Source organism: Anabrus simplex, chromosome 6 (genome assembly GCF_040414725.1).
Source record: "Anabrus simplex isolate iqAnaSimp1 chromosome 6, ASM4041472v1, whole genome shotgun sequence".
In the NCBI taxonomy this organism is placed as follows: Eukaryota; Metazoa; Arthropoda; class Insecta; order Orthoptera; family Tettigoniidae; genus Anabrus; species Anabrus simplex.
Window position 1 is genome coordinate 297480993 of NC_090270.1, and position 27912 is coordinate 297508904.

General features: G+C 39.9%; 1 protein-coding gene across 4 annotated transcripts in view; it reads right to left on the minus strand.

The window, feature by feature from the left end:
* Positions 1-27912, minus strand: part of Ucp4A (Uncoupling protein 4A) — a 209134-nt gene that overhangs the window by 37068 nt on the left and 144154 nt on the right. For all 4 annotated transcript variants that reach the window (XM_067150474.2, XM_067150471.2, XM_067150475.2 and 1 more), the window contains exons 3-4: positions 8476-8552; positions 5113-5300 (exon numbers count right to left, since the gene is read on the minus strand). In XM_067150474.2, the coding sequence (XP_067006575.1) occupies positions 5113-5300; positions 8476-8552 (265 nt within the window). The remainder of the gene's footprint in view (positions 1-5112; positions 5301-8475; positions 8553-27912) is intronic.

Consider the following 27912-nt stretch of genomic DNA (forward strand, 5'->3'; position numbering starts at 1 on the left):
TAATTGTGTATTTTTAACACAGTGAACTAGAAGGAAAGAGAATTATCTCATTTCTGCAGGTCAACACAAGTATGAGCAGAGAAACAGAACAGTCGATTTAAAGGTTTTGCAATGTCATATAGGAAAACTTTGATTCCAGTTCACAAGATTTAATTCCCGATACCAGAAATATGTCCTGCATATTTTCGAAACTACCCTCAATCTACAACTTTGTATATATTGTAATATACTGTAAATATTGTTTTTCTTCGTTAGATGCATCGATTAATTCTAATTTAATGATCCTAATTTAATAATCTCCATTTAACAATTTTTTTTTTTTACTTACTCTAAGAATCCTTTACTCAATTTAATTTTTATCCAGTCAATTTTTCAATCATTGAATGTTTGATTATTTAATGCCCTACCTGTTCAATATTCTCATTAATGAGTATTTTAATCTGAGCAACAATTTTATCGTTGGACATTTCCAATGTCGGACATACTAATCATTTAAGCACTTGTGATGATCATTACCTAACATTTTTGCCCGATACCGACATTATTAAATTTCTTCCCTACGAGAAGAAAAGACATAGACCAGTTACTTGTGATAGGGAGTTTTTAAGATGGCAAATAGGTAATTCATCAGGTATTCTGACAGGACATGTGGTATTTTGAGAATTTAAGCCGAATTCCGTCAAGAATGAACCTTGTACCTAGGCAGAGCCTACAAGTTTTCTATTATCATTCAAAAAGAGAAAGATATGATATCTATTTTATGGAATGAGTTGAATACATAATAAAATGTTGTACGTTAAAGCATCAATCCTTCTTTTAATATTTTTTTTTTTAGAATAGCGACTTAGTCTTAAGTACTTGTTTCATAACAACTTGTTAAACCATAGGGAACTCTAGTCAGTAGCGTGTAGGAGACGTCCTTCGACGTAGATCAAAGACTCCCTAAACATAATTTGACATTTCTTTCTTTTCATTCGGAACTCATAGCCCATAGATATATGTATAGCAATCTTTATGATCACGAGTTAAGCTAGCCTGGATCTTGTGTGTCCTCTCCTGGACGCAGGGATGGCGCAATATCATGTCTCATTGTGTCTTTAATGTTATGATTTTGAACTTCATATAGTTGATTTGTGTAATTAACGCTTGTTGTCCATGCCAATTTTACAAAACCAAAAATCAGGAGATTTTGATATGAAAATCAGGAGAAATCAGAAGATACAAATGGTCAAACCTGCTTATTCTACATGTCTTGCGCAATACAGGAGTACTATGGTATATATAATAACAGTTATTGTCTCAAAACCCGACTGTTGCTATAAGAGGCTACAAGGCTAAAAATTACACATCTCTATTACCTCACAGGAAGTATGTTAGTGAGATGATCGGTCTCTGATAAGTCTTCTGATAATAGTATGAACTCATGCTCCATAGGTGTGAATTAGTCATGCATTAAATGCCACTACTTAGCCAATGCATAGAGTAATATATTGCATCACGTGCCCGCGCGATTATGCGAAGCGCAATGTTATTTTTATAAAGTAATAAATTAAAATTCGTTAGAATTGACTCCAAATGAATCTCTAGAAAAATCACTAGTCACTATCTTTGTAATTCTGTCACTACATTACTGAAATAGACCCCAAATCTAGTGACTAGTCTCTAGAATCGACCAGACTGATGTGAACACGAACATAGCACGCGAGACCGAGAGATTTACAATCTATATACACATCGCGATATACAGGTTTCAATAAACATAGCTCATATTAATATACGTCGATATTTCATTTGAAAGCGGCTAATGAGCGAAGGACATTCAGCCACTGGCGTACAATGGTGAAATGGCCGAATTTGAAAACAAATGTTTGAAGTTCACCAAAAAATAAGCTAAAATCGGGAGAAATAATACAATAATTGAGAGGCGGGAAAAACTGTCGAAAATCGGGAGTCTCCCGCCTAAATTGGGAAAGTTGGCAGGTATGTTATTTCAATTTTATTTCTTTATTTCATTCATTGTTTTATTATTTGGATTTTTGTTTTGTGATAGTATGATTCGGGGTTATTTTATGGAATAAACTCATCTTACCCCATATTACTGTTTCTCATTAGAGATAAACCTCCATTATTCCTGTCATATACTTATAGTTAAGTGATAAACTTCGACATTTAGACTTACCCTTGACAATCGACCCACTTCTCTGCCCAACCCTGAGTAAGTCGGATGTTTAATCAGGAAATGGAGGCATCGTCCGTAACCCCTGGGTACGGTACACGCTGATCTTCAGGAGCTAGCAATTTGCTTCAATCAAGCGACTCGTCTTCGACTTCTACACAATTTTGGGACTTCATATTTATTAAAATGTGTTGTGACTTATAGTATATGCAGGCTGGCTCACTTAACTGTTCACCTCTTCTCGTAAACATTTTGAGACACAGTGCCGAACTTTGCGTGTTGTGCTACTATTCAGAAGATTGCGCCTTACTTCATATAAGTGACTGACCTAATTCTTCTAGATTTTACAATTTAAAATAGCGCAGTGCCAATCCCCATTATCTTATATTGCTTCTTCAACTGTTTTTGTGAAAGACCCATTCTTTACTTTCTTATTTACCTATGCATTTTTTTGCATTTTATCTGGCTGATGATGACCCAGATTGAGGTCGAAACCGGTACCGCTTCCGCTTATAATTAAATAGGAATGTAACACTACATTTCTTATTTACTTGTATTGAATAGGTTGAACTATGTTATTTGTTATTTCAATTTAATTGTGAAGGCCAGTTCTCATATCAAGTAGTCCTGGTGAGGGTCCCATACATTGGAACTACACTCTAACTGCTTTCTTACCAGAACCTTATATGCCCTTTCCTTTACATCTTTACTACAACCCATAAATACTCTCATAACCACGTGAAGAGATCTGTAACCTTTCTTAACAATCTCGTTAATATGATTACCCCAATGAAGATTGTTCCTTATATTAACACCTAGGTACCTACAGTGTTCCCCATGAGGTACTACCACCCCATCAATACAACAATTAAAACTCAGAGGACACCAACTACAGAGCCTCTACAGTATTGCAGCAAAAAAAACCAGCTTGAGGGTCAACCTACAGAATACTGAGTTTATCACTAATATAAAGCAGGCTCCTTCTACAAGCCCACTAGGAAACACCATAAGCAAAGTACCTGCAGTCAAGTACTTAGGCGAATGGATCTCAGCACGCGAGAGTGAAACTTCGGCCATAGATACCAGGTGCACAAAGTTAGAGAAGGCCTACCACTCCTGTAAAAGCATCTATTAGGTGTATACATAAGTTTTTACCAGTTTTTGTGGTAAAGAAAACATGTAATTTTCAAGGGAAATTCATTTTTTGTTTATTCAAAATATTGGCCACCGGTTTCTACACAATTTGCCCGTCTTTCAGGTAAGTTATTAATATCATGCCAGAAAAACTGCTTATGTTTTGTGGCAAACCATTCGTTGAGCCATTTTTCAACTTCCTCAAAATTGCTGAAGTGCTGCTCTGCGAGCGCGTACCCCGTTGAAGCAAAGAGGTGATAGATGGCACCAGGTCGGTGAAGTACAGAGGGTTCAGAAGCATGTCCCATCCAAGCGATTTCAAGGTGTCTTTTACTGGTTCTGCTGTGTGAGACGGCGCATTGTTGTGTAACAAAATCACTTTGCCATGTTTTCTGGCCCATTCCAGTTATCTTTTGACCAACGTGAGATTTAAATTAATTTGTTGGTGATAGCGTTGTGCATTAACAGTTCTGCCGGGTTTCATGAGTTCATATACACAATACCACTCTGGTCCACCAGACAAAAAGCATGGTCTTCTTGCCGAAGCGATTTGTCGAAACCATCCCTCACATATTCTAATCGATGGAGCGTGTTCACCATATGTTTCTACCAGCAAACTATGACTTTCCACAGCCTTTTTCTTTTGATTAAATAAGAAAAGCTGTGTGTGCCGCAAATGTTCTTTTCAGGCACAAACGTCGACATGATCACTGAACGATACAACACAGATGCTAGTGTTTGGCGGACTCAACTTGTGTGTGTTGGTAGGTTGATGTCAGATGAACAAACTGACATATGTGTCAAATTCATACGCTGTGTACTGTTCGCTGGCGCCATCTCTTAGTGAAACTGGAAAAGGCTTGTGCATACACCTGGTATACCTCCAAGAACCTCTCCAAGAACCTAAAGCTGAAGCACTACAACTCAGTAGTAAGACTCTCTGTACTCTATGCCTCTGAGTGCCTCTTGATGAATCAAAAGGTCCCACTCAGGAAATTAGAACTTAAAGAGAGGAAGATCTTGAGGAGGATACCAAGACCCGGAAGAGAGAAGGATGGCACCTACAGGATCAGGCATAACAACGCGCTCTGTGAACATCAGGAAGACAGTCACGTGTATGAGGAAAAGGAGACTGACCTTCTGTGGGCACATGACCCGCCTGAAACCCTGCAGGCTTGCCAACAGAATCCTCACAGTGAGTAGTATGGGAAAGGCTTACAAGACCAAATGGATCACCTCAGTAAAATCACACCTAGAGGAACTGCAGATCCCATCAGAAACCACAAAGAAATGATCTCAGTACTGACAGGCCGTCCTACAGGGAATCTTCCCACTGTCCCTCACAAGCAAAAAGAGTAAAGGGACCCCCAGACCTGAGTGGATGGATGAGAGGAAGCAGGCACACAGCCAAAAAATGAATTGCGTAAGACCCTAGCTAAGAGTAAAAATAAATTTAAAAAAAACACATTAGAAGATGTGAACAGTAAGACTGCGTAGTGCAAGTGTTGTCTTTTGGGGTTCCTATGTAGTACGTCAAGTTTCCAGACGCTGAAAATAGCCACAAGCCCCTCGTTTCCACTGAAGTTATTCAGTGTTTTAGAATTTCTATGGCTTCTCCGATTTTCCTTTGGCGAAAATGATGGTTAGGGACCAGAAGTTGAAACCAAGCTCCAAGCTTCGTAAGTAACTTCTCAACTTAACTCCTGCAATAAGTGGCGTCACAATTCAGTTTCAGTCCGTCTGACAAATTCACACATTCTCATTGTGATATATTAAAATCTAATTAAGGCAATACTACATACCATACAGGGAAGGACCCTCCAGGTTCCTTATGAAAAACTCTATCTCGCAGTTTCTCGTAAGTGACAATCCTGATCCCTGAATAGATGACATGCCTGTAAATAGCCGGGGTAACTCCCTGCCACAGTTTAAGCAGTCCTTCTTCTCTGACAATTCCAAGGGCTGTTTGGAACATACCTCGGTAGGGAACCTATAAAAGAAAAAATAATTAACATACCACTAATTTGAAAATTAGCCAGAAAAAACAAAAGTGTCAAGCAGAACAGAGTGAATGACTTTCCCTTTCAATTTTATACAGGAAGTACTACTGTACAGCCATACCATTGTGCAGTGACAGCTGGAAGCTAAAGCAGGTAGTCTGCCATTTCTACTAAAGAATAAACAAAACCTCACAATAACTTTAAAATACTGAACTCAGAGGTATTTGAGAAGGATTTAATATGTAAAAACAATTCTTCATATATAATGCAGACAGAAATGTTATATAAAACATGGGTCCAGAAATTCTGAGATATCAGACTCTCAAGTTTCAAAAGCTGGAATGTTATCTGCTAGGATGTACTTCATGCCCAGTGGCGCCCCTGCACATTTTAGTCTCTGTGTCCATGAGAACCTTAATGCACATCATCCTGATCACTAGACAGATAGGAGTGGACCAACTGTTTGGCCTCTACACTCACCTGATCTAAATGCAGACTTCTTTGTGTGGGGGTACTTTAAGTCATTCGTTTATGTGACAGCTGTGAAGATGTGTTAACACTCCATGGAAGAAATGTGCAATGATACTCAAAACACAAGCAATTTCTAAGCGTGTTTGTAACACAATGAGATGGCAACCAGAAACCTGCAGTATGGCAGGGGTTGGACATTTCAAATGCTTCTTATAATATAACGAACAGAGTGTACTATTGCAGGAAATTCAAACTGAATTCTAGGAAACAACATTCCAGACCCATGTTTATACCGTTTTGTCTCCTTTGCATATGAGGAATAAAAAAATGTAATTTTTCCATGTACTTGTGAAACATCCTGTAAATCTCTTCACTGTAGATTGTGAGCTATTGTGAGGTTTGACATGCAGCGCGCAGTTTCCAGCCTATACAGTACCTGTTCCTGTGTGTGCATCTGTTGTAAGGTACGTGTTCTTCGTATATGTGATTATTATATTACCCCAGTTGAGAAGAGTGACCTATGTATTTCGGAATTGTAGTAAAAGCGGCGGAATGCATAAAACTAAATCGCAAGGGCTAGTGAACCAACCGATATACAGCATCTATGGTCGTACCACACTTTGTTTGCCGAAGGAGTGAGGCACACAATCGAAATTCCTTATAGCTGACTTAAAGAAGCAACCTGTTATGCTAATGAATACAGTTTGTAAGTGGTGTAAGAATTCTATTAAAGTGTGATAATCCCGGCAACACATATTGATCTTGCGACTTCAAGAACAGAACTCTGGGCTATCAGTTAATTTGTTGCTTGTTCCCATCGACTTCAGATCCTAGTAAAATAATCACTTGTAAATTATAGAGAACACCAACAAGTATACATTTTCAACATCTTGAAATTATTCTTCAACCTCTTAGGTCATGTAATTAAAACAAAGTGTTGTACCTAGATGGTGCATGAAGAGTACAGTGGCAGTAAGGTACCAGGAACCCAAACAGGGAAAATTCAGTTTTCGGATGAATTCTGAATTACTGGTGCCGTTCTGTGGATTTAACTCTCTTCAGTCCCAGTGGCTGCTTAACTACGCAACCTAAAAGTTGGAAGAAATTATATTTATTTGATTTGCAATCGTCGAAAATACACAATTACCGTACAGGACTTCTCAACGTCTACCATCGCTAGCTAGCGATTTTGAGTTATAACGAAGTTCGATCAACTCCACTGTCAAATTCCTACCGCAGAAAATAAAATTTACCTTTTTCGTACAATTACTTTTGGATGAAAACTCAGAATATTTCGAATCGGCTTGGTCAAACCTTGCATAGGCTTAAATATTATTTGCCGTCGCCCCTTTATACTGTAGATGCAAAAAGTCGTCTTCCAAAAAGACGAGGCACGAAAAGGCGCAGAGTATCGACAAAAGGCGAAGAAAGTCAGCGAAGTAGAAAAAAGACACACAGTATTTTCCAGCTAGGCTTTACTCGTAAGTCACCGAAGGATGAAACCGAGGCCCACTCAAATGTGTCTGTCAGTGATGAAGTGATGGTGAAAGGCCTTTTTCCCCAAAGAGATTATTGGGAATGAGTATACAGTTCCATTGCTGGAGGCAACCGAAACTCAACCGGACGTTCAGTTACTAACTGAAACCTAGAATGTGAAAATGATATTGGATTATGATGAAGCATTACTGGCGAAGTCCAGGTTATTTGGCATAACAGAGATCCTGTCAAGCGTTAACATTCTGATGGTGATTTCTCAGCTTCAAGCAGGTAATATGAAGATTATAAAAGCTACTTTCGCTTTCCATGATCTTCTGAAAACATTTAAGCGGTCCGGCTGAATAAAACAAAACAAAACAAACATTTCATTCAGCTTTAAATTTCATTTCAATGAGAATGTTGTTGCTGTTTGGCATGGATAAAGAGAATAAATTGAGGAATGGTCTCTGACAAGGCAACCTGCATGTCATCTGGGACAATCAACCGATTTAGACTTTTTGTAGAAGCTATAACCGAAAACCCTGTCTTAAAAAGGATGTAGTGGCAAATGTAGTTTTACTGTGGTACTTGTATTACTACACATTATTAAAATTTGTCAGAACCCATTCTGCTGTTCATGTTAAAATTATGGTGGATAGAAATGTTTAATTTTTATTTGACTTCCGCGGACGCCCTGAAGCCCCAGGGCATACAGAACGATAATAAAAATATCACACACGTTTTCTAACTTACTGCGGCTCTTCGGCCGATTGGTGAGCTTCGAGGTCTTCCGTTCAAGGGGGTCCCGGGTTAGTTTTCTGGGCGGGTTGGGGATTTTACCCGCGTCTAGTTGATTCCTAGGGCTCCGAGGATTCTCTCTCTCTCTCTCTGTGTGCGTTCGTGTATGAGTGCGCGCGTGCGTGCGTGTGTTCGTCTACTCCTCTTCATTTAAACACGTCACATCACACAACCAACCACCACAAAAACATGCAAAAGTGAAAACATCCTTCCACACAGTATTGGCGTCATAAAGGCACCCGGTCGTAACAATGCGCCAGGTCCACATATGCGACACACATTGCATTCGTGAATCCGACTAGGGTGCGGGAAAAGCAGCGGAAAAAGAAGACATTTCTCCAACTTTCACAAACATTTTCAAAACTAAATGAATATATTAATTGAAACATACGTCGTTACAGTTTCTTCCTTTATACTTACATTTTTCAGTCCGTTTAATGCAGCCTTCTCACCCTGAATTTGTAGACGTGTTTTGGTGAGATCCAATGGATATGTCACTGTAACAAGAAAGAAAACAAAACATAAACATAAGAAATTAAAAAAGTCCTAGATTAAACTACAGCATTAAAGCAAAATCTTAAGACCGAAAAGCGAAAAAAGGAGGTCCTTGTAACTTCTCAAAGAAGGAACATTGCTATAAGAGTTAGGTCACGCCTTTAATGCTAGCGCCCAAGTTGAGTTCTAGATTCTTGTATCCACGATCACGGGTTCCGTCTCGACCAAGGTCGGTAATAGACCTAAATTTCATTTTCAGTAATAGGAGCGCTGACTGTAATTCATTACGGTAACATGACCGGAGGGAGAATGAAACGTCAAAATTGATGAGCAAGTCGCTCAGATGGGGTCAATTCAGAAGATTTGCATTTCGGCAGCTGATATCATACGATATTGTTTACAATACCACACTCCTTTCCCATATTTTTAAACAGTGGGCAGCTATTCATAATACTATATTTAAGAAAATCACATTAGGACCCCTATCAATGACGTGATATTTCATGTCGTGATCCTCATTGTCCTATTCTGGCTGGGTCGTAGTCTTGAAATCTGTCCAGCTTCTCTTTCATATTGTCTTTAAATGAATATCTTGCTCATGCGGTTGTTTAGAATTACGATGAACCAGTACGGTGGAGGTGCCGCCTCCTTACAGTGTCCGGATTTGCTAAAGCTTTCCTTTCAGGGAGCTTACCCTTAGCCGTTGGGTCCTAACCACACGGCAGCGGACGCCGGTTCTTCCGCCTCTTCAGTCACTGAGCATTAATCTCATCGCCTTCCAGAGCCGTTGACCAGTTGACCTTTCACCAGAGCCCCGTTTGTCGTCATTTCTCCGGGTTCTTGTAGGGCCTCCAGAGCTACCATAGCGGTCTCGCGGTACACGAAATTCCCAGAGGCCCTCACTCCTACAGGCAGTCCCTTACTTCATGCCGCACCGAGCAAGTGGCTGTGCTGCTTGGGTTGCGTAGCTGTTAACTTGCATTCGGTAGAGGGTGGGTTCGAACCCCACTGCCGGCAGCCCTGAATATGGTTTTCCATGGTTTCCCATTTTCACACCAAGCTGTACCTTCATTAAAATCCATGGCCACTTCCTTCTCACTCTCAGCCCTTTCCTATCCTATCGTCGCCATAAGACCTATCTAAGTCGGCGCGACGTAAAACAGATCATAAAAAACAAACATCACACAAAATAGCATTCTTATAAATACAATTCTAGCATACTCAGCTAAAAAATAAAGCAAAATCCAATTATAAATAATTTCCGAATCCCCGACTTATAATAATTAAGAAAATTATTCATAAAAAAAAAAAAAAAAAAACCTTCATGCCGTTGCACGTATCGTACGGAGTAGACGTGGGGTTGAATTTATGGGGGACGGGCATTTCACGAACTACTGTATGTTTATGTTAACACTACACACTAAGTCGAAACATCAATTAAAACTATTCAATTTTATTTGCTTTATGTCCCACTAACTAAGTTTTTTAGGTTTTCCGAGACGACGAGGTGCCGGGATTTAGTCCCGCAGGAGTTATTTTACGTGCCAGTAAACCTACCGACACGAGGCTGACGTATTTGAGCACCTTCAAATATCATCGGACTGAGCCACGATCGAACCTGCCAAGTTGAGGTCAGAAGGCCAGCGCCTCAACCGTCTGAGCCATTTAACCCGGCATTAGAACTACAGGTCTTCTTCTTCTTCTTCCGTGGTCGGCGTTTTGTATTCTGACGGTCAGATGCATTTCCTGACACCAATCCTATGTGGAAGGATGTATTCACTATTGCGTTTTTCTCTGATGGTTTGTAGTGTGATGTGCTGTATTAAGATGAAAACACCCTGCCCCCCGAGATACAGGAATTGCCAAAGTTAAAATCTCCGACCTGGCGCAGAATCAAACTCAGGGCCCTATGAGCGGAACGCTAATACGCTGACCATTCAATCAAAGAGCAGAACAGGATGGAATCCACAGTGTAACCACTAAATTCGAACCGAGAATAAGTCTCCCATTCGTCTTGTTGTTCACGAAGAACATGTCGCACTATCACCAAACCATGTTAATACGAAATCCGTACACATCTAAGTGCACGAACAAGTGCTATCAAGCCAGCGAAACGGTTTAAAATTTCTTACTAACATGTTTGGAACAAAACGAGCAATCTAGTGACAAGCCCTCCTTCTTCCACTTATTCACGGACTTAATCAGTTACAGTGTACACGTAGACTACTGTTTGCAAAGCCTAACGTTAAAAATAATCACCTATGCAAGAAGAACATGGCATAATACTGTACATATCAGCATGCAAGACGCATGTAACACTCCACAACGTGTTGAATCACACTGCAGGCATTGGGCTTAAATTGGCGGCTACTTCAGACTGGATTTATGAACAATTTGTTAAAAGATATTTTAAAATAATATTCGTATTAAGCGAGCTGAAATCGACATAAACACATGTACTGACTATGAAAGAAACTGATCACAATTTTATACAGAAACAGCACGTTTATGGATGACGAGTAAGTTGAAGGTGAACTGCTATTAGCACAGGAACAGATATTTTAACAGAGGGAATGCAGCATCTAAATAACATAATTAAAAGGAGAAGAGGAAGAAGAATTCCGTTTCCTCAAGTGATGAGGTTATCATGCAGAGGAAATTATGTGAAAGGTGGACAAATAAAGGCGGTATTCCAAACATTATTTCGTATGGCAAAGAAAAGGATACATTAATAATTGCAGTCTTGCTTAAACAGCCATGTTACAAATAAACACTAGACACAAATACTACAATCAACACATTTTACTGAGGATATCCAGTTGACAGCGTCGTCGGTGACTTTATGTATCTCCTCTAAAGTTCCCTTGAACTTGCGCAACGGACGTTCCATTACACCTGTTTGTGGCGTGTTCCCACACTCACAATAAGGCTTGGCTTTATTCCACTCATGAAGCCAGAACTGTGATCTGCCGTCCGTATTTGATTTGTCCGTATTCGGTTGAGGGAAGTCCAGGTTCTTTTACTGGAGGTAGATTGAAGCCAGGTGGACGTCTGACAACTGGTCCAATCTTCACATCACGCTTGATCTAAATTGAATTCAGTTTGAAAGATCTCTTCCCAGTTTCCATGGAGTGTTTCTTGATTTCAGTTTTCCAGGATTCTTCTGGATACAATCATGATGGATGAGTAGCTGTGGATTTTTCATACATTTCCTTGAGTGCTGATTGCCTACGAAGTTGTGGAGGCTGGATGTTGGACAATACCGATAGCCATTTTATAGGCGTTGATCTAATGGTTCTAGTATTGTCCTCACTGAATCATGTAACTGGACATATAACTCCTCCGTGTAAGTACTGTTGAACCACATAGGACTGCAACACTCAGCTACCGGGTGAACTAAAGCAAGAGTTGTTCGTACGATAGCTACATCTGACCCCCGGCCGGTTCCAGTTAATTTGTGCAGGACGCTGGTTGCGAGTTTTAAGTTACTCTGCGGTTCTGTATACATGTTCTTTGTGTGTGAGCGAACGATCTAGAACGCTTGTGTATTTGGGGTGAACGATGAATTCCTGTTGTTAGCCTCTGAATTCGACTTGAGGCACATAGTTCACCTTATTTGTTATACAGGTGGAAGCAGCTAATTTCAGTTTTATTTATGTTGGGTATTAGACGCCACGTGCTGAAATACTAGAGTTTTTAAGATCTGTAGTAATGATACCTTTGAATGTTTTCAAGCCATTATACTGTGCCGTCAAAGCCATATCAATAGCGTATATGAATGTTCTGGATGTTGTAATTGGGAGATTAGCAATGCAGATGTTTAACAGAAATGGAGCACGAACTGAACCCTGCAGCAATTCATAATTCAATCTATAAGATTCACTGAAATTGTTTCTTAAATATACATTAATCCGCCTGTTGCAAAGCATGTTGTTCAAGGGTTCTACATGGAATTATTTCTAAATATGTCGGAATCATGCCCTAGCGCAGACTATGTCATATGCGGATGACAGATCCAGGAATATCGTAATGGTCTTCTTCCAGTCTTGAAATCCATTCTCGAGCTTCAAGCTCAACCTGTAAAATTGTTACCTGATTGTTTTAGACTTCTCTCAGTGTTTTTCAAGCTAACGAGCTAACTTTTGTAACCAATTGTTAATTACTTGTCGAAGTATTAAGATTTGAAAAGAAAAAAGGGGAAAGGTTAAGAAAAGAAATAAAACTGTCAATTTTAAAGTTTTAATTCAATCTTTCGATTTTCGTATATCCACCAATTCATGCCCGCACCTTCTTTCACCTCTGCTCTCCATATTATCTTCATAACACTACTTATCACGCTGTCGCTTAACAGGCAATGCAACGAAAGGAAATGTGAAACATGTCAAGGGAAAATGTACACCCGGGACCCCCCTAAATAGTGAATCGTTGGTACTATTAAAAAAATGGATTTCACCAAGCGTACTTGTAATTCAATTTCCTACAGAAGGTTTCATATCCATTTTCTTCCCAACAGTTTTCTAGGAAAATATGCTTTTATGTGCTTTGGCGCATATCTTACGCGATAAACATCAAAATAACAGGCAAACTGTTAGACCTATCAGAAAAGGAGAATAAGTATAGAGTATAGAATTAAATTGGCTACAAAACTGTCCATATGCATTGTCTTCGTAACTCTGAACGGTTTAAAAAAATACAAATATCTCTTCCTAGGAGTTACAGGATGCGGTCTATTAAGGCGACACTCCGGAGATGAAAATATATTTTTACCTAATGCATGGATTTTTACGAAACTTTGTGGGAATGTCACCTAAATAAAAGTAGAACATATAGTTTTTCCAAAATATTTTTTTTAAATTTTCAATTTCATTTTTTCATGAAATTTAATTAACATGTTAATGTAAATTCGTAATTAGGTAGATAACACTTCTTTTAAAAACACTACGTATCGATTATTCTGTACTTAATTTATATAAGGAGATATATCATACTAAAGCTGTGTAACTTTTAAGTTCTAAAATTTTGGACTTAAAAATCCCTACTACTTGAAAAAATTCTGCAATCGAAAATTTCACACGCAGGTTTCTTAATATAGCTGTGATTCATATACCATACACATTTTGTTACCGGTACATCTGGCAGATTATGGAAGAAAATGGGGTTTAAAATGTAAAATTACAATTGGCAAACAAAGCATTATTGCAGTGATAAATTGTTTGAATTCAGCGGAATAACTTGGTGACGAGAAAAAAAAAAAAAGAAACTCAATCCTTTCAATTTCAGTTATAAAAATTTTTCACCAAAATGACCAAAATATCGATTTTTATCTCTGGAATGTCGCCTTAATCTGGATCTCACTCGAAAGCATACACTTATCACATTATCGAAATTACGCTCTTCACTGTTCTCAAACAGTTCAAAAAGAATCATCTCTAAGTAGTCTTCAACACACGTATCTAGGAAAAAAAGTTTTATAAGACAATATTTTGGTCATATCTGCAACAAATCTGTCTACGCATTCTGAAATGGACTGGCAGCATGCATATAACTTAAATACTATCATATACTTACACGTAACATATAAATTCTAACAAATTTATAATTGGTTGGCCATATAACTGCCCTTGCACTATGTGTTCTGGTACGGGCTAGAGCAATTTTGTTACTTTCATTGACCTATATCAGTCTCATCTTTGGCTTTGGCAATATGAAAGTGACTGATGTAATGCATTTCTTATACAGCCAGTCCCTATGATGAATAGTGTGAAAACGTTGCTTGCAGGGTTGGCCGGCGTGTGCATTTCAGTGGGCTTGAAAGGCTGATATGTAATAGCAGCTTCTGGTTCGGTGAAGAAAGCAACGGGGAATTACATCACTGCTCAGTTCCCTCGTGCGCCTCTTCAGTGACACCTAGGCCGTCTATAATAGCTGATAATGGAGATGTTAAGGATCAAACCAGCCTTCGGGCTCAATACTCAACATTCATATAAATCATCAGTAAGTTTTGTACTGAATGATATCACAAAAATTAAGATCGCCGTAGAGAAACGCGAAGAAATTACCAAAGCGCAGTGTTTAGTAGGATAACTTATTCAGATCCGAAGTAGCGACCAACATGCGTAACAAAACAACAGGAGCATACACTGAACATTTTGTACTCAGCTAACAGGTTTAGCGAGCTACATTCCATGCATTGTTACACTAAAGGCTTCGTGGTCGTATCCATTGGACTCGATCCCATCAATAGAGTCATATAACCTTACTGCGGAGATTTTCAGACTTGAATCAAGTCTCTGATACTTAGTTTGCTTACAAGAACTTCTGAATTGCTACCTCTCTTACTAAGCCTACCAACTTTTCCGAATGAAAATCTTCATACACAATGAGACTTAACACATCAAACCAGGGAATAGTCACCGCGTTGAAAAAACTGGGTTCATAATGTTCGTAATCCAAATGTACACATGGCCAAAGAGAGAGGATTTTGGTAACAGAATAACTTCATTTCTGGAAACACTTGTTACGACCATCCATTGAAGAGTATGTAACAGTATAGCCGATAAAAGAGTGTTGTAACGAAAATTTTGCAAACTTAGGAGGGCTAGGAAGACTTAAGAGAAAGGAGACAGCAGCTCGACTAAGCGGTATGTTACAAGCTGTCGGTGGAAATATAGCACGGAATTACATTATGTAGTAGACGAATAAGCTTGGATGGAGTTTTTGAAAGTAGGGAATATCATTATATGAAGACAAAGCTGAATTTTCAAAAGGACATACTGGGGAAAATATTCCGTTTGTAGAAGAGGAATTGGGGTTCGGAATAATTTATCAAGGAAGATGCTTAATAGATTTCCAACTTCTTTGAAACAATTCAAGAAAAACAGTAGGAAAATAACAGAAAGGGAATCTGCAACCTGGACGACAGCCCTAAATGCAGATCTGTGGTGATCGATAATTTAATAATGGTTTGTTTATAGAACTGGGGGTCAGATTCCAGGTTTTATTTCCGATTAAATACAACTGACGTGAAGTTTTTGCAAGCAATTTTTACAGGAAGCTGAGTATACGGAGTAAATCAGAAAACGTTTGGAAATAGCCCACACTGCCTTTACAAGCAATCCACGTGAATAAAATTATGACAATCACCGTCTGTAAATGTGTGTTATCTCAGGTTAAATTTCACAAAACAGAATAAACAAACTATTTAACGTATTTGCGTATCTTATTTAAAACCAAAAGAACCCAAAAAATAAGTACTACTATACCCGTCTAAAATGAGTAAGGAAGTTAGATCATACTGAAAGCCTAACCTAATTAGCAATTATATTCGCGTATGGGACTAATTTAAAGCTGAATAGTATCACAATTCGACACCTCGTAATCTGCAGGTCTTCGGGCTGAGCAGCGGTCGCTTGGTAGGCCATAGTCCTTCAGGGCTGTTGCGCCATGGGGTTTGGTTTGGTTTGGTTTGGTTTTTAGTATCACAATTAGTTTGTTCTATATGTGAAACTTGCCACCAGTGTTTATCTATAAAGAGTGTGTTCATTGCAACAATTTATCTTACGATACTGATAACATTTTCCATAGAGTACTTCATGAAACAAATACGTGTGTGTGTGTCACCATACACAACATTTTATTCGGTATCTAAAACCGCTGCGATCCATCTCCGGTGGCATACAGTGTGTAGAATGAACCGTGTCTCCTGTTGTAGGCTAAATGGTTACTTTCATTCTTCTGTCGCAATCTCATCCTTGGACTGGACACTATGACAGTGACTGGGGTATGAGCGAAACTAATAAAGCCATTCATTAAACACTCCAACCATGAGATGAAAGGAGTAAAGGTGTTGCTCATAGGGTCGGTTAGTGAACGCAAACCAAACCAAACCCTATGGCACTACAGCCCTTGAAGGGCCTTGGCCTACACGCGACCGCTGCTCAGCCCAAAGGCCTGCAGATTACGAGGTATTGTGTGGTCAGCACAACGAATCCTCTCGGCCGTTATTCTTGCCTTTCTAGACCGGGGCCGCTATCTCACAGTCAGATTGCTCCTCAATTCTAATCACGTAGGCTGAGTGGACCTCGAACCAGCCCTCAGGTCCAAATAAAAATCCCTGACCAGGCCGGGAATCGAACCCGGGGTAAGAGGCAGACACGCTACCCCTACACCACGGGGCCGACTTAGTGAACGCATTTCAGTAATAATAATAATAATAATAATAATAATAATAATAATAATAATAATAATAATAATAATAATAATAATAATCGTATGGCCTCAGCTATCGTGAGAAGACATTTTAATCTGACGCCATCATGCCGTCTGCTTGTCAATTTCGACGTTCCGTTTTACTCTAGGTCTACTAGATGCAGAGTAAACCGAATCTTTCTTGGGCGTCTACGGCTCAATTTTAATGAATTTTGTCGGGTCAACACCAAATGTGTTACCAGATATCTTGTACATGCCGACATCGTACTACATGGAGTGCCGAATGGAATTTTTTTACGCCCTTTAAAAATCCGACTACCTCTGCCGGGTTTGAACCCGCTATCTTGGGATCCTGAGACCGACACCGATCCACACATTCTAGTGGACTTGGTAGACTGATATCCAACAGTACATTCTGGCGCGGTAAGGAAAGCAATGGAAAACTACCTCACTCCTCGCTTCCCTAAGCTAGGCTACCTATGACAGCTGATGGAGGATCTGTTGAGGATCCTATCGGTTTTGAGCTGTGGATTCAACAACATGTAAACCCGATAGAATAATATATTATACGAAGATACAATATATTAGAAAAAAAAATAGCATCTTGACAGCGCGGAGAACTCTATTTCAAGGCGGCCTGATGAAGTATAAGATATTTATTAAAATTCAACTATTTATAGGCCTACTTCTTTCAGAGACAAAGTTTTCAAATCCTGCAGTATTTAGACTATGTTGTCACCGTGATGATCCCTGGAAAAGTTGTATAAGTTAAACAAGGAAGTAAGATTTTAATAAATATATCCGCCGGATGGGCAGTACCATATGAGCAATTTCCGTCACAGAACACGCAGATACTACTAACTGTAGCCATGTTTTCAGATATGGCTCAATGTATGACTTCATAAAAACAAAATAGTTATTTACAGAATTGTCTCAGTTCCATGATCTTAAAATGCAGATGTGAGATATTGCCGGCAGATGACTTCAGAACAAGGAAATCATACAGAAGTAGGTATGGCCATTGAAAATTTCTTACGAACAGATGGTAAAACGGTACATTTTGAAATGAAAGACATATATGCCATAGATTAATAGCATGGTCGAGGCCAGCATGTAAAAAAAAAAAGGTATTTAAGGTGCTTAACATCTAGGCCATTGGATCCCGAAGAAAGGAAAGGAAAAACGAACGCATATAAAAAATGACCCTAGAACAAGACATCGCGAGGATAACAATTACTAGAAATAAAAATAATTTAATAGGAGATCTCTTTTTCGTATTTTAACCTTTTAATAGGCAGTGCTGCTCTGAAGCAACACGAATTTTATCGAAATTACTGATTGTTACTTTTCGGCAATGTTGCTCTCAAGCAACATTCCCTAATTTTTGTACATCATGTAAATAAATGTTTGTCAACACATCACAGCATTTAGAAAGTTCATATGATGTAAGAAATATCCTTTGAAAAAGTTACCTTGAAAATGCAGGTGGCTGCCAATTAAAGGGTTAACGTCACACTGACTCAGATAGGTTTTCGGCGCTTATGAGATATAAAGGGCTAGGACCGAGAAGGAAGCAGCGCGACCTTTATCAAGGGGGCTTCGACTGGGAAGGAAGCGGCCAGGGTGTTAATTATGGACCCAGCATCAGGCTGGTGTGAACACGTGGAACCACGGAAAACCATCCTCAGAACTACCGATGGTGGGGATAGAACCCGCCGTCTTCAGTTATACGGTCCGTAACGTGCAGTCAACTCGCTTGGTAACTTCACAGCGCGTGGTCCTTCATGGGTGCAGTTTTTCTATCACCACCACCATCACCACCACCTTCTCTAGTGTCCCAAAGGGCAGTGTCCTACGTCCCCTTCTTTTGCCTTTTTTATTGATCTTTAAGCCATCTTTCCCACAATTTATGTGGAATTCTTCTCTTTAAAATCTACAACAAACTGACTCTCATAGATAAAATCTGCTTGCAAAATGCACTTGATTCACTGTCACAATGGTTCGCTACATGGAGTCTTAAAAACCTAATTCCTCCAAATGTTCCGTTTCTTTTTTATTTGTTTATTTTAAAAATCTGTTTTACGTTCCACCGATACACATATAGGTCTTATGGCGATGACTTGCCGTTTCCTTCACACTTCGTAAATCCCTCGTATTTCACAAATATCACCTACTGAACTAAACGATTTCAGTTGTTGGTCGATAAATAGACTTGGGAGTACATTTTGATAAATTGTTGTTTGTTTACCACATAAACAGGGCCAACTCACACGGTATATCACTCCTCGGCTTACTTTCCAGGATTTCTGACAGCGCAGATACAAATACCCTCATAGAATTCCACGTTTCCTGTTACTAACCGGTGTGAAATACATCTTTCCAATCCGGTCCATTTCTGCATCATCATCATCATCATCATCATCATCATCATCATCATCATCATCATCATCATCATCATCATATCAGCCACCTTGTCTGGTACAATCTTTCTTTTCCTGTGTAATCGTCAGAGCCAGGACCCTCGTCAGTCGCAACTTGCTTGAGCACTAATCAAGTGCTTGGTAAAGTACACCTCAGAACTGTTTAAGCTTGGAGGAAAGTAGCCGATTTAAAGCTGCTACACAAAGCATCTAATGGTTTTATTTAGGTCATCTGAATTAGTTTCCTTCTTCCTACTTCATGTCCCTTCACGGAGTACCAGAATAAAGATCCTCTTCCACATTCCCTACTCCCGCCTTCTCTTACCCAAGGTGAATCTTTATAGGAATTCCAGCCACGTGTAGTACCTTATCTCTCAATAGAAACTTAAAGATGTTCCTGTACCCTTCCTTCTGCCATGCTATTTCTTACATATCTTCGCTTCATTTTTTTCTCCTTACAGTTTTTCGTCTTCCATACTCTCCCTTTCCTGCGTCTGTTCTATTTAACTGAGTTTTCCTTTATTTATGCCTTTGTTTATGCAAATGCAGTAAAACTTGCTCAAAGCGGAATGTGCATAAAGCGGAAACTTGTCTAGTGTTAACGGCATTTATGGTTCCAGCGCATTTGGTATGCCATTGCATATCATTTTTTGTATAAAGCGGAATCTGTTCAACGCGGAAACTGAAATAAATCAATGTTGTTGAGAATGAAACACAGTATGTATTATCGCTCTAATTTATTTAAGAATGATCCAATAAATGCAAGCACACATACATACACTCACAATTCTATTCAACCATGAATGACCAGACTCCCCTAATTGCTGACTAATTGCAAGTCTCTGGGGAGACTGGGAGATTGATGACATCAGTACACCTGAAGAAGTGAGTGAAAATGCTGCAGCGATATCTACGCTAAGCAAAGTACGATATATAGCAAACAATACAGACGAATACATTCGCAGTGACGACCAGCTTGCTACTCACTACACTTTTTACGTTTGCTGTGCAGAGAATCATGAAGATCCAAAGGATGAAGGCCTAGAAGAGGGAGGAGGAGGAGGAGGAGGAGGAAGAGGAGGAGGACAGGAAGAATGTGCACTCCTGAACAAGCTATTCAGTGTGTTAGTGACATGATGAACTTTGCTGTTAACTCGAATTCACCGCGACTCCTCTAAGTACCATACAGCGCAATGAAAAAGACGTGACATCAAGGAAGTTGACACAGGTTTATCTGTTGGACATATGCCAGAGAAGAAGAAGAAGAAGAAGAAGAAGAAGAAGAAGAAGAAGAATCAGTCATAATTTGACGTGTATTCAGTGTTAGAAGTATGCTAGCATGTTACGTGTGTTGTAGTGTATGAGTAAGTAATAAAAACAGTTATATCAAGAAACACGTATTACAGATATATCACCAAAACAAAACTAATAAAAGAAACAGGAGTAAATTATTTGTGTAACAATGCGTCTAATTTTGTTCAATCCGGAAAATTTTCTTTGTTATGAGGACAACGTTTTGGCCATCCGGCAACTCTTCCTTGAAATACACATATTTATTTATTTATTTATTTATTTATTTATCAGGCAGCAGAGTGCCGGCCTCTCACCGCTGGGTTCCGTGTTGTGTTTGATTCCGCTTTGGACAAGTTCCACTGTATGTAAAATATATATTTTAGTTGCATTTGTAGTTTATTTTGTTTATATCTGTGTCCTTTGTAAATTTCTGTATATTTCCCATTTTAGATTAATAGTTGTAAATAATGTGCAATATACAGATTTGTCACTGATCATTGTAATTCAGAGCTATGCTTTCTTTTTTCAATCTTCTTTACGTTGCCTGAGAAATAAATAAATAAATAAATAAATAAATAAATAAATAAATAAATAAATAAATAAATAAATAAATAAATAAATAAATAAATAAATAAATAAATAAATAAATAAATCTGTGTATTTCAAGGAAGAGTTGCCGGATGGCCAAAACGTTGTCCTCATAAGGCACTAAATAAAACTTCGCTGTGGGAGAGGCTTGAATACAGACCTTCAAGCTGACAGGATCGCGCCAAAGTTAGTACGCCACGATGACACTGGCTGAAAGCAACGTTCTTCAGTCACGTGCAGATTTAGCAACATTACCGCGCAAAATCCATATGAATTCGCCCGCGAAGCGCTCTTATTGGCTAATTTCGGCAGCTGATAAAATGACAACGGTGCGAAATATCGAATTATTTCTTTCAAATTATTTATCAGCATGACCAGCCCTCTAACGCTGATATACCCGGTTCACGTTGATTCCGACCACCCTGTACAACGCACCGGTAAAACGACTGCCAAGAGCCTCTCACACTTACGACCTCTTGAATTCACACTGATAGTACCAGAATTTAATCCTGCAACATTTAATACAGGTGCTGAGTATGAAACCAACTACAGTACGCAGCCAGTCGTGTAAACAGACCAGGAATGTGGGAGACTGTGGCACTACTTCCTGTTAACCGTGCCAGATTCTTCTCATCATATACTGCATACTACCTTACAGGGTCTGTTTATGATTCATTTCGGAGCTTGAGGGAACATTTGGTCAGTAATTCCATACATTTGTAAATACCACAAGAGGTTATGCGGTTGTAGATAAAACCGATCGCGGCACTAAAATGAGACGTAATAAGCAAGATGAGGAGCGAGGTAGTTCACCACTGTTTTCCTCACTGGGTCAGAAAGTGCAATTGCAGCACGACCGGACCTATGCCTTTTTTTTCCTAGGGGCTTTACGTCGCACCGACAGAGATAGGTCTTATGGCGACGATGGGATATGAAAGGCCTAGGAATTGGAAGGAAGCGGCCGTGGCCTTAATTAAGGTACAGCCCCAGCATTTGCCTGGTGTGAAAATGGGAAACCACGGAAAACCATATTCAGGGCTGCCGATAGTGGGATTCGAACCTACTATCTCCCGGATGCAAGCTCACAGCCGCGCGCCTCTATGCGCACGGCCAACTCGCCCGGTACCGGACCTATGAGTAACATATTTCGTAACATTCACAAGAGATGGGCGCGTGCCGGGGAATCGCCGATCTCACGTAAATTTTGCACACGCGTTAAATGAGTCGATAACACAATGGCCAAAATACTTCTTTCGGAAATAAACTCGTGCGACCTATAGAAAGCGTCAAAGTCCCGCGACTCAAACTATCGAACAGCTGATTAGAAGACATACTGACAAAGGAGTGACTTGCTTTCGTGCGTAACGTCCCTTGTTTTTCACAATAGCAATCTTATTCTATTGCCTTTATTGACCCACAGTCAATGCAGGACTTAAATTATTTCTCTAAATACCGCCACATCATCTTCGCAATTACTAACGGAATACAGAGTGTATCCGTGATGATGTTACAGATTTTCAGGAATGATGGAGGGTGGCAAATGGATCAACATGAGATAAGGAACCGTAGCCCGGAAACGTTCGAGTCAAACGTTATTAATAATCCAAGTTTTTCTTCCTCCTCGCCTAAATGTAGCAGTGTACACATTGATGCTCAGAGATGTACTACCCACGTTCCTACAACACATCCCACTTGCCCTTCGTCAACGGATGTTGTTCCAACATGGAGCCCCACCTCACTCAGGAGTGAGGGTGCGTGAACACCTGGATCAGACATTTCCTGCGAAGTGGATAGGAAGATGTCGTCCTGTTTCGTGGCCCACTCGTTCACCTGAACTCACCCCACCTGATTTCTTCTTGTTGGGCTATGTAAAAAACCTTGTGTATGAGACACCTGTTGAGACTGAATATGATCTCTTGGCAAGAATTCTCGCTGTCTGCGACGCTGTTCAAACGACACCGGGGATATTCGAACGGGTACGACAAAACTTTGTGTGACAATGTCATGCCTGCATCGACGTAGGGGGACGCCATCTCGAACATCTGTTGTAAATGGAGCAACTTCTGACAATTGTGCAGGTAAACGGACTTAAATGAGTAGAACTTTGCTTAACTTTTGACTCGATCGTTTCCGGAATATTGTTCCTTATCTCAAATTGATCCATTTGGCGTACTCCATCATCCCTGAAAGTTTGCAACATTATCAAGGATACAACCCTGTAGAAAAGATCAGTGGCGCGGTCCCTCGACGGGTGAACTCAGCATGCGCCGCAGACCTGCGTAGCCAAGCGCGCCAATTCAAACGTGCGAATTTGGACGCTTTCTGTAGGTCGCATGAGTTAATTTTCGAAATAAATATTTTGGCCACTGTGTTACTTTTTGGCTCATTTAACATATGTGCAAAATTTACGTAAGATCCGCGATTCCCCGGTTCGCGCCCTTCCCCTTGTGAGAGGCACAAATCGGCATCTTCCATGTTGTCAGAGCCACGAGTGAGATTGGTGCTTCGGTGGAAACAACATTTTGCTCTGGCCTGTGCCAAGGGGCAGATGCAAAACATAAGTATTGCATCCATCAAGCAATAGCAACGTGCAGGTGCCTGCCTATAGCGAATTAAAAAAAAGTGGCATAACCAATCCAGAAAGGCAGAGACAGTCGCGGAATTATAACTCGATAAAGGAGTTATTTCTCAATCGGTTCCTCGTTTGGCAACAACAGTAGAGAATGGCAATTTTATTACACCACGAAGTGACAAGAATGGACGAAATACTGAAAGAGACCTTTCACTAAGATAAAACCAGAGCCTTTTTAACGTCTGTTGCTTTTGGTGGTGACTATAATACGAAAATGATCACATACACTTAGGATTTGACGGTGTTTTACGTCCGAAGGTGTACAGAAAATGGAAAGGAGGAAGTATCCAGGAACTACCAATATGTTTTTTTTTCATTAGTGTCCGCCTCCGTAGCGTAACGGTTAGTGTTATTAGCTGCTGTCCTCGGGGGCCCGGGTTCGATTCCCGGTACTGCCAGGAATTTAAGAATGGCAGGAGGGCTGGTATGTGGTTGAAATAGTACATGCAGCTCATCTCCAACGGGGGTGTGCCTGAAAAGAGCTGTACAACCTCAGGATGAGGACACGAATTTAGTCCGACTCGTTGCACGTTGCTATTGCTTGATGGATGCAATACTTATGTTTTGCATCTGCCCCTTGGCACAGGCCAATCTCACTCGTGGCTCTAACAACATGGAAGATGCCGATTTGTACTGGCCTTCGGTTCAGAGGGACCCGGGTTCGATTCCAGGCCGGGTCGGGGAATTTAACCTTCATTGGTTAATTCCAATGGCCCGGGGGCTGGGTGTTTGTGCTGTCCCCAACATCCCTGCAACTCACACACCACACATAACACTATCCTCCGCCACAATAACACGCAGTTACCTACACATGGCAGATGCCGCCCACCCTCATCGGAGAGTCTGCCGTACAAGGGCTGCACTCGGCTAGAAATAGCCACACGAAATTAAAATTAATTAGCCAGTAAGAAAACTATCCGTAGATAGGCCTACTGCGAAAAGAAAGGTGCAATTATGAAAGATATTTTAGCAAACGTAAATTAATTCAGAAATACAGGCAGGTATTTAGAGATTTAGGATTTAGAGAAACATACGATAGTGCACCATAGTGGAATGGGGAGGGGTGATTGCTGATCAATCAGGTTCCACAGCGCCAAGGAAGATTATGATTCTAAACGAAACATCTGAAGGTCTGGGCGCCGTCGGGACTCGAACCCGAATCACCCGCTCTACGGATGAGTGCGATAACAATTAGGACAAACAACGCACGAGATACACTCGGCTCTTGATACTGAACTGGCTGTTTCCGGAGATATCAGCTGGGCAAAGACTAGGTTACTGTACTATGACATTACTTGACGATAGCTAGAATGCTATCTGTCGATCAATGCCATAAACTAAGTAAAGTTAGTATATAGGCTACGTTCACAAGTCAGCAATGAGTGACAAAAATAAAATAAATTTTTATTTAACAGTATTTTCAAGTAACAGGGAAAGCTATTATCAGCAATATTATTATTTACAGTGAATAATAATAATAATAATAATAATAATAATAATAATAATAATAATAATAATAATAATAATCACAAGGCATAATATGGAAACGTGTGATTCAGTTATATGAGAAGCAATGAAGCAGTCCGATATATGCAGAAGAACTCTTAACAGGACTCCATCGAAAACTTTCACTTGAAATCTAGTTAACTGTCATTAGATACATATGAAACATATCCAAAAGAAACCAGAAATTAAACATAATTAAGAAGGGTAAAAATATTTTGTCATCGAGTTCCCCAACTTCACAAATACAGGGAACTGGATAACTCACTGGTAACGATAACCACACACTCCTTGCAGCAATGTGACAGTTCAAGGGCTTTAAGGGCAGCCGGCCCCATTCCACACGAAGAGTGAAGCAGGATATGTTTGTGTGTTTGTGGTGGAGTCATGGACTGGCCAGAAAACATTTGTAGGTCTATTGAACATCATATATGAATACTCAACCGTAAAAAAAATGGTCGGCAAAGAAATATTTAATTTTATACATCCTCGAAACGAGAGGATTTTCGTAAACTGTAGATAGCCTTTGAGCGAAGAGATAATAATAGGTATCGTAGCACCTGCACAACATGTTCATCCTATTTTAAACATGAAGATTTGGAAAGAAAGTAATCTTCAGCGACTGTCGAAGTTTGTGCGGTTGAGTGTACATGGGCCTAACCCTTTTTCTGTAGACCTTGGATCTTCCTGCTGAGAATTGTGGTAATTAAATAATACATTTTAAAAAAGAATTTGCTTTACGTCGCACCGACACACACAGATCTTATGGCGACGATGGGATATGAAAGGGCGAGGAGTGTGAAAGAAACAGCCATATCCTTAATTAAGACACAGCCCCAGCATTTGCCTGGTATGAAAATGGGAAACCACGGAAAACCATATTCAGGGTTTCCGACAGTGGGATTCGAACCCACTATCTCCCGAATGCAAGCTGACAGCTATGTGCCCCAAACCACGCGGTCACTCGCTCGGTTAAATTATACTAATACGTCTCCTTAACGCATTCGAAGGATGCTCTGTAAGGTTCATATTCAAGGACCTCGCGGGCTGGTCCATGAGGTAGACAGATACTTTTGGCTACAAAGAATTCGGTCTTTAAGGCGCATCTATGCAGGTGTGCTTCATCTCAATGAAGTATAGATAGATAGATAGATAGATAGATAGATAGATAGATAGATAGATAGATAGATATGGTTTATTTTAACTGACAAAGTTAGGGACACGTGTCCCTGTCTTACACTTAACTAGTGAAATACATAAATAACATAAAAATATATAAAATATTGAATAAATGAAAAGACTGAAATTACTATGGTACTATGCTACCCTGCTGTACATAAAAATAACTATTATAATACACAATATATGTTAACATTTTGCTTCCTACGAAGAAATTAACATACAACGAATTACAATTTCAATAATAATAATAATAATAATAATAATAATAATAATAATAATAATAATAATAATAATAATAATAATAATAATAATAATAATAAGACTGTTGCACTACGAACTCATTTCATAGAGATATTTTGAACACATACTTCTAATCTTCCGTGGTTTGATATCCCTCTGACCTCCTGCGGAAGGAAATTCCATTCACGGCTGGCCACAACAGTGAAGGAATTGTTAGGTTGAGGATTTATGCTTAGAAATAGCGAGCAATGTCGAGCTCAGTGCTCTGGTGTTTTTATCATGGTGTTCAGAAAGGCTATGAAATCGTTCATACAGGTAAGATGGGGATTGTAAGGTAAGGATTCGATGCAATGAAGTAAGGGTATGCAGCTTGCGTCTGTCTTCAAGGCGTAGCCATCCGAGGTCGACGTAAGACTGGGTAGCATGATCTGAAAATTTCAGATTACATATAAATCTTACACAGGCATTCTGTGCACGTTGTAGTTTATCTCGAAGCTCGGTTTTCACATCTTTGTAAACTACGTCACAATAATCGATTGGAAGTACGAGGGTTTCAACTAGTTTCTTCTTTAAACTGAACGGAAAAGTAAATTTGAAATCGTTTAATGTGTGCAACGTAGCAAAAACTCGTCTACTCACAGATATTATCTGATCCGTCCACGAGAGGTGCTGGTCAATGGTTACTCCGGGTCAGACTATAGAACGGCGGATGTCGTACCTAGTCTCGTTACCTCTATGACATAAGGGAATATTCGACCAAGTTCAATTCATACAATAAAGATATCTGCCGCAGCTGCAGACGAAACGTCTAGAAGGTTTTTTTAGGAGCACAGCTCACTTCGATTATCACCGGCCGCGAGAGCTTACATTATTTCTTATCGGATAGAGCACTTGAGCAGTCAAGAAACCGCACGCGCGGGTTAGCACCAGAAAAGCGTTCCCGCTTGTTAATGTGAATAATGCTCCATGGCTAAATGGTTAGCGTGCTGGCCTTTGGTCACAGGGGCCGATTCCCGGCAGGGTCGGGAATTTTAACCATAATTGGTTAATTCCGCTGGCATGGGGGCTGGGCGTATGTGTCGTCTTCATCATAATTTCATCCTCATCACGACGCACAGGTCGCCTATGGGCGTTAATTCAAAAGACCAGCACCTGGCGAGCCGAACATGTCCTCGGACACTCCCAGAACTAAAAGCCATACGACATTTCATTTCATGTGAACAATGACGTGAGCTGAACGTCCATTACGAATACAATAATTAGGAAACCGTTTCAGCAGTGGAGATAGCACGCCCG